This window comes from Gavia stellata, chromosome 3, assembly GCF_030936135.1.
Source record: "Gavia stellata isolate bGavSte3 chromosome 3, bGavSte3.hap2, whole genome shotgun sequence".
In the NCBI taxonomy this organism is placed as follows: domain Eukaryota; kingdom Metazoa; phylum Chordata; class Aves; order Gaviiformes; family Gaviidae; genus Gavia; species Gavia stellata.
Window position 1 is genome coordinate 259,112 of NC_082596.1, and position 11,479 is coordinate 270,590.

The 11,479-nt window shown below is 61.9% G+C and overlaps 1 protein-coding gene across 2 annotated transcripts; it reads right to left on the reverse strand.

Moving 5' to 3' along the window:
* Nucleotides 1–393: 393 nt before the first annotated feature.
* MAF1 (MAF1 homolog, negative regulator of RNA polymerase III) lies at nucleotides 394–11,440 on the reverse strand. Of its 2 annotated transcripts, none has more exons than XM_059815249.1 (8): nucleotides 11,250–11,440; nucleotides 7,714–7,852; nucleotides 6,074–6,202; nucleotides 5,048–5,213; nucleotides 3,895–4,016; nucleotides 3,218–3,337; nucleotides 2,573–2,692; nucleotides 394–2,297 (listed from the first exon to the last, which is right to left on the reverse strand). In XM_059815249.1, exons 2-8 carry the CDS (start codon nucleotides 7,794–7,796, stop codon nucleotides 2,276–2,278), a joined length of 762 nt encoding a protein of 253 aa, XP_059671232.1. In that variant the 5' UTR covers nucleotides 7,797–7,852; nucleotides 11,250–11,440; the 3' UTR covers nucleotides 394–2,275. The 2 variants fall into 2 exon arrangements, with proteins under 2 accessions (XP_059671232.1, XP_059671233.1); XM_059815250.1 differs by lacking the exon at nucleotides 11,250–11,440 and adding an exon at nucleotides 10,753–10,826.
* Nucleotides 11,441–11,479: the final 39 nt, after the last annotated feature.

Here is an 11,479-nt window from a genome sequence, read left to right on the forward strand (position 1 = left end):
GGACAGGCAGTGTGGGCTGGGCGCGCTCCCCGGGGAGGGAAAATACCATTTCCGCTGCCATCGCTGCGGTCTTCGTTCGTCGGTGCCTTCCTAACGGCGTTTGGGAACCAGCACGATGCTGTCGGTCCCACAGTGGTATTTAATAATTTTGTTAATGAAGGAACACGGAGTCCGTTCATTAAATGCAGGACGGCGAGCAGGCGGCGCCCAGCCAGCGCCCAGCAGAAGCACCCACAGGGCCAGAAGCTGTGGTGGCGGCAGGAGCCCGGGTCCCGTCAGGACCGAGACCCCCCCCGTGAGACCCCCCGGTGCGTCCCGCAGCCCCAGTGCCACCCCCTGTGGCTGCGGGAGGGGCTCCCCCCGCGCGGGGTCCCCAGAGAAAGGGGTAGCGAATGACAGAAAAACTTTATTGGTGTAACGATACATTGCTATGCTGTGAAGTCCGAGTTCCCTGACAGGGCTCAAAGGGGGCAGGCAGCCACAGCAGCACGCTAGTAGGGGGGCAAACGACAGCAGAGAGGGGACCGGGCCAAATCCTGCTCCATGCCACCGGGGCCTGGGGAGCCCCGGCGGGTGCAGAGGGAGGTGCGAGGGTGCCAAAACAGGGGTAGTGCGATGGGAGCTGAAGGCAAACCCCTCCCTGGGGTGCAGCGGGGGTCAGGGCTCAAGTCCATCCTGAAGAGTGATGAGGAAACAAACTCCAACTTAAAAACAAGTTTCTGAGGAGTTACGGCGAGGGAGAGGAGCTGGGGAGAGCCGCTGTCGGTAACACCACGCTGTTGCCGGCACCCACCTCTGCATGCTCAGCACTGGGGGAAGGAGTGGGGCTGTCTGTCTGTCTGCCTTCCCTCCGCACCCCGAGGCCCTGCCTTGCCCGGCCGGAGGCTGGAGCCTGGTCTGCAACATCCCCTGGGGCCTCCTGCCAAGCTCAGGCCAGGGACATGGGGAAGCCCCCCGGGGAAGCCCCCCAGTGACGGGAGTCTCCAGCCTTGGGGCATCCACTCCACCTCCCCAGCCAGCCTCTTCCCAAAGCCGCTCAGCTCCCAGCGGGACCGAAGAGGGACACCCCCCCCAACACACCCCCAGACGGAGGGGCAGGGGCCACGCAGGCAGCCCTGGGTGGGGCGAGGACCTGTGGCCACGGTTCTGCCCCACATGGGCTCCTCTGGGGGGGCAGGAGGCCTTTTCAGGCAGCCCAGATGCTGCAGCAGCTGCTGCCCCTCGTTTGTGCGTGCTCAGCTGAGCTCTCCCTGCCCTGACCCGGCACCTGCCGAAATACGGAGGGGGGAAGCTTGGCCCCCAAAACTCTCGGTGCCTGGGCAGCAGGGGATGGAGAGAAAGGGGGAAACGCGGTTGAACCAAAACACAGGCGGGAGCGGCAACACCCCGCTCCCGCCGTGGGCTGAGCTCACCCCCAACACAAAACCAGAGGCCGCAACCCCCGTCGAGGGCTGAGCTGGGCCCCAGCACTGCAGCCACTGCCACGCCGTGCTCCGGCCTCCAGACTGCCAAATTCAGCTGTGGTTTAAAAAACCAAAATAACAACCCAAAGAAAACGGTGGGAGGTGCGGGCTGAGGCGCCCGGTCCAGCGCGGGACCCCTCTGCACAGGACCAGTGCAGGATGCTGGTACCACCCAGCAAAGATAAAAAAAACAACTAACAGAACCAGAACACCAGAGAAAACCACTGTGGGAGGGCAAGAGCAAAGCAAACCTCTTTGAAACAAACGGACTCTTCTCCGGGGAAGGAGCTGAGGACAGTTCGTGGGGAGTTCAACAACGCTGCTTCCAGAGGAGGCCGGGCAGAGGCGTCCCTCTGCTGCTGCTGGTGCTGTGGACGGACGGCGTTCACCAGGTCACAACCAGTACAGAAAAGTGCTCGAGGGAGATCCAGCCTGGCTTCAGCGCCACGAGGAGTTTGCAGATCAGTGCAGCCAACGACATCAGCGATAAAGTGCAGCAAAGCTTCTCGGAGCTCCCACACAGCTGTCCGGCGAACCCTGGCCCACGCCGCAGCGGCCACGGGTGAGGGGAAAGGGGAAGTTGGCCGGCAGCACCAGAGCGAGGGGACGTGTCTTCGGCCAGGAGGCCGCAGCTGCTTTCAGTCCGTCGTGCTCCAAGACGCGCAGGGGACTCCAGTGTATGCGTCGGGCAGGGCGACGCCACAGCTGCCGGGCAGGGGCAGTTGGGGAGCTCCGGGCAGCCTCATCCGCGGGACGCAGGCAGAGGGGCGGTTCGGCAGGGCTGCCAGGCACCTCGGAGCGGTTCTGGAAACTCACATGCAAATAACTTGCAACCTGCAACCAAGCGCATGGGCATTACTGTTCTGCAGCCATGCTGAGGCAGGAGGAGGCAGAGCAGGAGCGGGGGGAGCATCGCTGCTCTGTGCAAGAGCAGCTCGGCCCCGCCGAGCTCTGAGCCACGCTCCCGAGGCAGTGGAGCAGAAGCTTCAAGGCCCAGCAGGCTGGGGCTCTCGGCCCCCCGTACCTACGGGAGCTGAATCCCCGCTCCCCTCGGAGCGGGAGCCTGCGGCCGGCACACCGGGCCAAGCCGGAGTGCCAAGCTCACACACCTGTCCTCCTCGATGCTGCCGCTCTCGGTGTCACCGGCATCCCTGTTCTCCTCCGCGTCCCCTTCACCAAGATCCATGTCCAGCTCATTGCCAGCTTCCGAGCGCGTGTATGCGTACCCGCTGGAGGAAAAAGGGCAGCACAATGTAAGCGCCCAGCTGGCGCTCCTCCACAACGGTGCATCCGCAGGGGAGATCCCGCTCCTCTCTCCAGCGGGCTTAGGTCCCTGCCGAGAGTCTCCTCTGCATCCAAACCGAGCCCATGGGAAGGAGGGGCTGGCCAGGGGCAGTGGCCCCCAAGGGGTTACCGGCCCCCATATGCGCCCCTCTGTGCCCGTGAGCAGCAGCCTGGTGCCAGGTGAAGGGCCACCCCTTCCCCACGGCTCCCTTCAGCTTGTCCTTTGGTGACGTGTGTCTTGGGAGGACGGAGGGAACCGGGCTCTGGTTGAGCTCCACTCTCCCTGGCCAACCCGTGTGCAGGCAATGGTGCCGGGGCAGCGCTGGGAGGGCAGGTCCCGAGCACTTCTCTACCGCGCCCAGCTCTGGGGCCAGCGGGGGCCAAAGGTTCCTCCCCTGCAGGGACGCGGCTTGAAAACAGGCAAGGCAACTCTTTTTTAGGGTGACTTCAGAGGTGTCATGTGGCCTGACCTGATGGAACGACAGGTAAAAAAGACAATCCTCTTCAGCCTCTTGTTGTAAAAGAAGTAGTTGAAGGACCAGAGGCTGCCGTCTTCTCCAAAGGGGTCCGAATCCAGGTCGGGGTTGTAGCTGCAACAGCAAGTGGAGGCATAAAAAACACCGCACCGGACTCTGCTCCTAGTGCCAACCCCGTTCTCGCCCCAGTTGCACATCGGAGAAAGGAAAGGGGGAGACTGGGTGAGCTCGGAGCCGCCTTGGCGGGCCGAGAGCAGGCAGGAGTGAGTCAGTGTCCTCAGAGCCAGGCAGCGCAGGGCTAGTCGGACTAGTCGGCCAGCCTGCGTGGGAGGCAGGAACCACGCCGTGCCCCCGGGCTGGCTTTGGAAGGAGGGCGAGACCCAGCCCAGCCAGCGCCACTGCTGCCTGGGGCGCAGATTTCCAGGGCGTGGAAGTTCTGAGTGGGAGAAGACGGAAGCAGCGGTTCCCCCTCCACGGGCAGGGAGCTGGGAGCCAGCCAGCTCCGGTGAGGAGACACCTTGCCTCGCTCCAGCGGGAAGTCCTCACACACAAGCAGGCGGGCACGCCAAAACGTAACTTTTTGTTGAAAAATAACCCTGTTTCTCTACAGGCCACAGCGTGCACAAAAGGGGCCAGGATCCAGGCCCAGGGGCGAGCGCTTGCCCTGTTACCTGTAGATGTCACACTCTGAAAGACAGATCTCCTCGTCGACAGCATCCCACAGGTGTGGCTTCAGGGCGTTGAAATCTTCCCGAACGGCAGAGAAGAGGCTGCAGTTGACAGCGTTCACCACCTAGAAAGACCGAGCAGGGACCGTAAGAGAAGCAGGGGGACGCTGCCTGCCCTCCTCCCCATCACCTCCCTCCCACGCTCCACGGGGCTCATCCTCCCCATCCCTCCTCCATCGAGGGGCGACACTGGAGCCTGACAACGACCGTGGAGGGGGAGAAGCAAGATGGCCGGGCACTGCTGTGCTAGTTCAGGGCCCTGAGGTGGCAGCAAGGAGGCAGGCAGCAGGGAAGCAACAGGGCTGGAGAGGGAAAACCCATCAGGGGATCTGCAGGGCACACACAGCCCAAGTCTCTCCCAGCGAAGAGCATGGTGGCTTCCTCGGAGCCTCTCTGCCAACAAGGCAAATTTCCCCAGTCAGAGAGGACGCTTCCTGCTCCATCTGCTGCCTTGCTGGACCTCAACAGCCAGGAGACAGACAGACAGACAGAGAGAGGCTCTGGCACCTGCCAGGAGGGACACCACACTCAGAGCAGAACCTGGGAGGCCGTGCAGAGCCACCCCTCTGTCCGGTGCGAGGTAAAGCAGCGTGCGGCCACCAGCACTACGGGCACAGGGATGAAAGCACCGGGCAGCAGAGTGGGAAGTCATCCACAGGAAGGACTCAAGCCACCAACGCTTTCCTCACCCTTCCTTCCCCCAAATACCTGCCCAGGGAAAGAGCGGCCTAACCAAGGCTGGCATGGAAAACCCCGCTCGCGAGAGGCCGTTCCCAAGGAATAGCGAAGAGCAAGGCTGCTGCTGCTGAGGGAAAACACCCCAGGACGGCTGTTGGAAAAGACACCCCACAAACCTCTTCCTGGGAAGGATGAGGACTGCCTCATCCTAGGGCTGACACTGCCAGAGGAGGGAGCAAGGCATGCCCTGGGAGCGGTTACCGGCATCACAGAAGTGCTGTGGGGCTCCCCGGAGAACCGGACACTCCCCCACCAGCCGCACGCTGCCTTCTTTTGCGGGACAGAAGCAAGCAGCGCAGCAGGCCTCCCAAGCAGGGGTGCAGGACCTGCCCTGCCTCGGGGCGCTTTGCTCATGTACCCAGTTGAGGCTTGGCTCTCGGCTGAACTCGTGGCTCTTGGCAGCGCTGAAGTCGTAGTCTGGGCGGAAGGACTCGTTGAGCGTTGCTATCAGGTAGAAGAGGGTCTTGCGGCTGCACTTGTCGCTCAGGGGTCCCTCCTCATCGCCGCTCTGACTTTTACTGAGCCTGAGAGGCAGAACAGCAGGGTTAGCAGTGTCACTGGCACAGCCTGGGCCAACACTGAGTATGAGCCGGCAGTGTGCCCAGGTGGCCAAGAAGGCCAACAGCATCCTGGCCTGTATCAGAAATGGTGTGGCCAGCAGGAGCAGGGAAGGGACTGTCCCCCCGTACTCGGCGCTGGTGAGGCCGCACCTCGAATACTGGGTTCAGTTTTGGGCCCCTCACTACAAGAAGGACATTGAGGTGCTGGAGCGTGTCCAGAGAAGGGCAACGAAGTTGGTGAGGGATCTGGAGCACAAGGAGAAGGGTCTAGAGAACTTATGAGGAGCGGCTGAGGGAGCTGGGGTTGTTCCGTCTGGAGAAGAGGAGGCTGAGGGGAGACCTTACCACTCTCTGCAACTGCCTGAAAGGAGGGTGTAGCGAGGTGGGGGTCGGTTTCCTTTCCCAGGTAACAAGTGATAGAACGAGAGGAAACGGCCTCAAGTTGTGCCAGGGGAGGTTTAGGCTGGATATTAGGAAAACCTCTTCACTGAAAGGGTTGTCAGACATTGGAACAGGCTGCCCAGGGAAGTGATGGAGTTACCATCCCGGGAGGTATTTAACAGACGTGTAGAGGTGGCGCTTGGGGACATGGTTTAGCGGTGGACTTGGCAGTGTTGGGTTAATGGTTGGGCTCTGTGATCTTAAGGGTCTTTTCCAACCTCAATGATTCGATCATTCTATGAACAAGCCAGCCCAGGGCCACAGAAATGAGGCCAGCCACTGACGAAGGGTCATTCCCTTCATGAATCCTCACCCTCCACCTGCAGACACACCGCTGCCTGTGGTGTGGAGCAGAGCAGACAACTACCCCCAGCCCGTGGTACCTGCTGGGGCTGATCCCCGTGGTCTGAGGAGGCGACAGGGCCTCCAGGACGTGCGGCTGGCCCTCCTGGCAGAACTGCTTGAACATGTGCTTGTCATCGCCAGCCATCTTGCATGAGTAGCTCTCGATCCTGGGGAGACACACAGCACCAGGCATGAGGCCAGCCCAGCCGCCGGGACAGCAGCGGTGGGACCCGGCCAGCAGCACGGCGAAGGTCCTGGCCCAGCGCCGCCGGGGCAGCGGTAGGGACTTGGACGAGGCAGCAGCACGGCCAAAGGATCTCCAGTCCCCAGGAGCGACCTTCCCCATGCCATCTGGTCTTAGCTCTGCGCAAAGCAACAGGGCTGCCACAAACCCATTTACTTCCACGTATGTATGTATGTATGCGTGGAGATATAGATGTTTACCCCAAGGAGGCGCAGAAGAGGCTGGCCGAGCTGAACTGCTCTTCCAGGGACATCAGAGCTGTCCCAACAAGCTCCCCTTGTGCAGCCTACCTCGCTGCTAGCACGGGAAGCTCAGAAAAGAGAGGCACAAAGCACGCCTCGCTGCTGTGGTGTCCTGTCTCAGCACAGCAAGCGAAACCAATGCCAGCAGTAAGCCTGAAAAGGATCCCTTCAGTCAAGACCAAAAATAGGTCCACAGCCGGCAAAGGACCAACTCCCTCGCAGCCGGCCCAGGAGAAGGGGCTCTCACTGCTGCCCTGAGCCGAGATGGCTGCCGGCTCCTGAGCTGCTGAGCGTCGATGCATGCAGAGTGGCCAAAGGACCCTGTCAGAGGTACCTGAAAAGATTTTCCGAGCGACTGGTAGGTGCCATTGCCCAGCTCCAACACAAGAACAATTGCGGATGAAAAACTGGACACGAGCCGGCAACGTGCGCTCGCAGCCCACAACGCCAAGCGTCTCCTGGGCCGCATCCAGAGCAGCGTGGCCAGCAGGTCGAGGGAGGGGGTTCTGCCCCTCTGCTCTGCTCTGGCGAGACCCCCCGGAGCACTGCGTCCAGCTCTGGGGTCCCCAGCGCAAGGCAGAGACGGAGCGGGGCCGGAGGAGGGACACGAGAATGGTGGGAGGGCTGGAACAGCTCTGCTGCGGAGAAGGGCTGAGGGAGTTGGGGTTGTTCAGCCTGGAGAAGAGACGGCTCCGGGGAGACCTTACTGCGGCCTTTCGGTACTGAAAGGGGGCTTAGAAGAAAGACGGGGACAGACTTTTCACCAGGGCCTGCAGTGACAGGACAAGGGGCGATGGGTTTAAACTGAAAGGGGGGAGATTGAGGCTACATATAAGGGAGAAATGTTTTATGCTGAGGGTGGTGAGGCACTGGCCCAGGTTGCCCAGAGAGGTGGTGGGTGCCCCATCCCTGGGAACACCCCAGGTCAGGTTGGACGGGGCTCTGAGCAGCCTGGTCCGGTTGGAGATGTCCCTGCTCCTGGCAGGGGGTCAGACTAGATGGCCTTTAAAGGTCCCTTCTGGCCCAAACCTGTGATTTTATGACTCAGCAGCGATCTCCCCTCTGCTCCAGCAGGATCAGGGACAGACTGCTGACGCTGCCGGACTTTGACACCTTCTGATGCTGTTTTCGAAAAAGCGAGCGAAAGCAGCCCTGCTTCCCCGACAGAGAGCAGGCAGCTGCCAGCACTCACCTGCCGATGATGTGAGCATCTCCCGTCTCCACTGTCAGCTGGGAGTTTATTGCTTCAAAACTTGAGTTCTCCAACAGCTTCATTGTCTCGGCTTCCGGAGCGATTCCCTGTGCAACAGCTGCTGCAAAGTGTGCGTATCCTGCAAAGAAAGAGATCCTTGCAGCCGGGGAAGGAGAAGCCCAAGGTCGCATGGCAGGGCTGCAGTTTGGGCAGCCCTGTCAGGACCTTGGACTCGATGATCTTTAGGGTCTTCTCCAACCTAAACGATTCTATGCCCAGAAGTCAGTGCAGAGGCAGGGCAGTGGGGAAGTCGGGAAGCCAACACCTCCTTTGGGCAGGGGGAAAAAGAACAATGACAGCCCCAGATCAGCACCTGCGCCTCCCCTCTGATCCCATCCTACGCACCGCTGCCTGACTTCGGCTGCGTGATTACGAGCGAGCTCACCCGCGGCACTCCTGGCACTCACCATGTGCCGGGAGTTGTGCCCGCATCACCTCCACTGGCTTTGCCAGCGCTTCGGCACCGTGCTCTGCCAGGGAGTTCCCAAGCTCCCCTCCTCACTTTTGAAGGTCGATGGCCTTTTTTGGCCTGACTGCTCTCACTCAAAGCTGGGGAAGAGCGTGCGGCACCCCCTCTGCTGCGGGCTGGGGGCAACACGGATGCCCTAGCCAAGCTCCAGGGTGGTCTCGGGCGGCTGCGGCCGTCCCTCGGGGAGCTGCTCCTCCATGGTCTGTCAGGGCCCTTGGCCAAGAGCAGGACTGATGCCGGGACTGGTTAACTCATTAACTGGTTAACGTTCCTCCCAGCAGCGGGGAGGATTGCAGCCTTCAGCGACTATTTCCACGCGGGGCAGTGCCACCCTGGAGGGACGGGGATGGGCAGATTGCTGGACGCGAAGGAGGAAGGCGGCCTCCCCCGGGCACCCGAGCCCAAGCTCCCTCCCCAGCTCGGGGCCTCTCCGGGACTGTAACAGGAGAAGCTGTAAACAGGCAGGGAAGCGGTGCCAGGGCTTTTGGGAAGCGGTGCCAGGGCTCTCGGGAAGTGGCGGCCCCTTCCAGGCCTCCCAGGGAAAATATGTCCCACCCCTGTCCTGGGCACCACGACGGGGTCGGAGAAGGAACGACTCCCGGCCCTTCGGTTTCAGGACTGCAGGCATGACCGCAGCACCGACACCATGGCAGGGCCAGGGATACTCTCACTGTGACGTTACCCATCGTGACTAAACCCGATGATGTGCAAGTCAAAGTAACGCTAAAGTAAACACCGTCTCTACGAGGCATCTTCAGCATTTACCACAACCCCAAGCCGCTGAACAGAACAGCTCGAGCTAACCGGTGCTGGCAACCCCCCCCCGCCCCATCCTGTGACCGGGAAAGCAGCAAGCAGCTCTTCCCACACCCCAGAGAACAGAAAACGGCTCCACAACCCTCATCCAGCATTAAATATTGGCTATCGTAGGGATCGATAGCCCTCCAAGTGGGAAAGCAATTCCCCAGGAGCTGACAAACAGCAAGTTCCCACCACCCTGACATGCTTTCGTGCAGGTCTTTGGTTCCTTTCAGCTCGTTAAAGCGCCAATATTTGGCCTGTCAGCCCCCCGGTCTAGGCCAGGCTTCCACGTCGGGGAAAACCAGGTCTTTCTGCAGCAGCCCCTGCACCTGCCCGACCTCTTCTCTCTGCTGCGAGTGAGAGGAGGAGAGAGGAACGAGCTCAGGAACAGCCTTGGGAAGACAGAAAAGGGAAAATTGGGGAAATCAAATGCCAATCCACAAGGTACAGGGGCAGAAAGTGGAACATTTGCCAGAGCATCCTCATGCCGCAAGCACGTCTCCCTCCCCTGGCACAGAGACTGGCCGGCAGCGCTCCCCAACAGCTCTTTAGTGGTGCAAAACTCGAGCGTTTGGAATAAAACAGCAAGCCGGAGCAGTTGTGCTGCTTGAGCAAAGACACTGCTCTGAAACCGTGAGCCGACTGGTCTCTCGGACGCCGAAACCCACCCCGGCGCCCAACCCCTTGCTCTGCAGGGAGAGCTCCTGGAAAGCAGGAGCTGCACAAAGGCAGCCAGCTCGGCTCCTCATGCTCTATAAAGCTGCTGACGCCAGAGAAAGGACGCGGACACCGCAAGATCCAGAGCCAGTGACGGTTTCCCACCGAAGAATCACTTTGGCGGGGAAGCTGGGACGATGTGCCAGCCCGCTTTGGACCAGAGCAGAAGATCTGGCAACGATGAGATGGGAAGGGCTAACGTGAGCCCTCGGCGAGCAAAAGCTTAGCCTGCTTCCAAGGATCGCTTCCCCCACAGCGGGGAATTTTACAGGATATGGATTTTTCTCACCCCAGCACAGGCGGAGCTGCTACCTCGAGTGGCGGAATAAAAGCACCGTTAACCCAAGCTGCGGTCAAAAAGTGTTAAACCGCACTTTGGTGCGGCAACACCCACCGGCACTGAGAGACGGCTCCTTCCTGCTCCACGCAGCACCAGCAGCTGCCAGTGCTGCGTGGAGCAGGAAGGAGCGGTCCCTCGGCACCTGGGGAGGGGCAAAGGCAGAGACAGCGGGCTGAGAGGTTTGCCGGCTACGGCACCTACACCGCTCAACACCAGGCAGGCGACGCCTGGTCCTGAAACCACAGCTCGGTCTCCTTCCTCTCCCCGGCTGATTTAGCAGACACGGCTGAGGGGGCAGACCGAGAACATCCCAAAAGTTGCAGAGGGCGAATTTTAAATTTAAAACAGCTTAATCGAAAGGCTTTTGGGTGTCGTGGGGGTCACGGTGTGTCTCGGTGCCAGCGGAGACAACGCAGCAGGACCCACGGAAAGCCACCCCATGTAAAAGCCGGCAGCAGAGCCTAGGTGAGGCAATAGGTGACCTGAAGTGCTCAACCTTGGAAAAGGAAAAAGCAAAACGGGTAATTTAGGGTAAGGGAAGTCAGGCTATGAATATTAGCTATGTCCTCTTCATGACGAAGGCGACCACCCCCTTCCATCACCGGTGGGGTCCGGCCCAGGGCGGGATGGGCCCCGACACCCCCGGCGTTACCTGACAGGACAGGGAGGCAGGCGCGTTGGCGCAAAGGGGGGCCCTGGAGACGGGGGGGAGGAGGAGGAGCGGGATCCAAGGGGAGCTGGCGCAGACACCGCGAACGGGAAAACGGGGACGGGCCCAGCCGCTGCCCGGCCGCTCCGGAGAGCGGCCCCGAGGCGCCGGAGCGCTCGCAGCCAGCACAGCCCCTTCGCGGGGACCGTCTGCCCTTCCGGACAGCGGGCAGGAGGCGGCTCCCCCGGGCAGGCCCGGCCCGCGGCCCCCGGCCCGGCCCTGAAGGTGACAGGCCCCGGCGGGCGGGGAACGGCGGCGCCGTCCCGGCGTGCCCCGCGCGGCGGGCTGAGGGCCGCCTCCGGCGGACTACAGCTCCCAGCATGCCCCGCGCGGCCCGGGCGCGCTGGGGCGCTGCGCGCCGACCGCGGTGCACGCTGGGAGCTGTAGTCCGCGGGGGTTCTCCGAGGGGATGAGGGGGGCGGCGGTGGAAGCGGGCTTACCGGCGTTTCCTGCTCTCGGTCCCGGCGGGGCCTCCTCGCCGTGACAGCTCCTTCAAGCTCGGGGCGTTTGTAAAGGAAGGCGTCTCCGGGGAAAGCTCGAGGAGGGCGCGTGTGCCTCGGCCGCCGTCCGCCGCCTGGCGCCGGCCCACCGGGCCTCCGCCCACCTCGACATGTCCCCGACTGCTCGGGACGGAGCGAGCGGCTGAGCGAGACCTGGGCGTCCCCCGGGG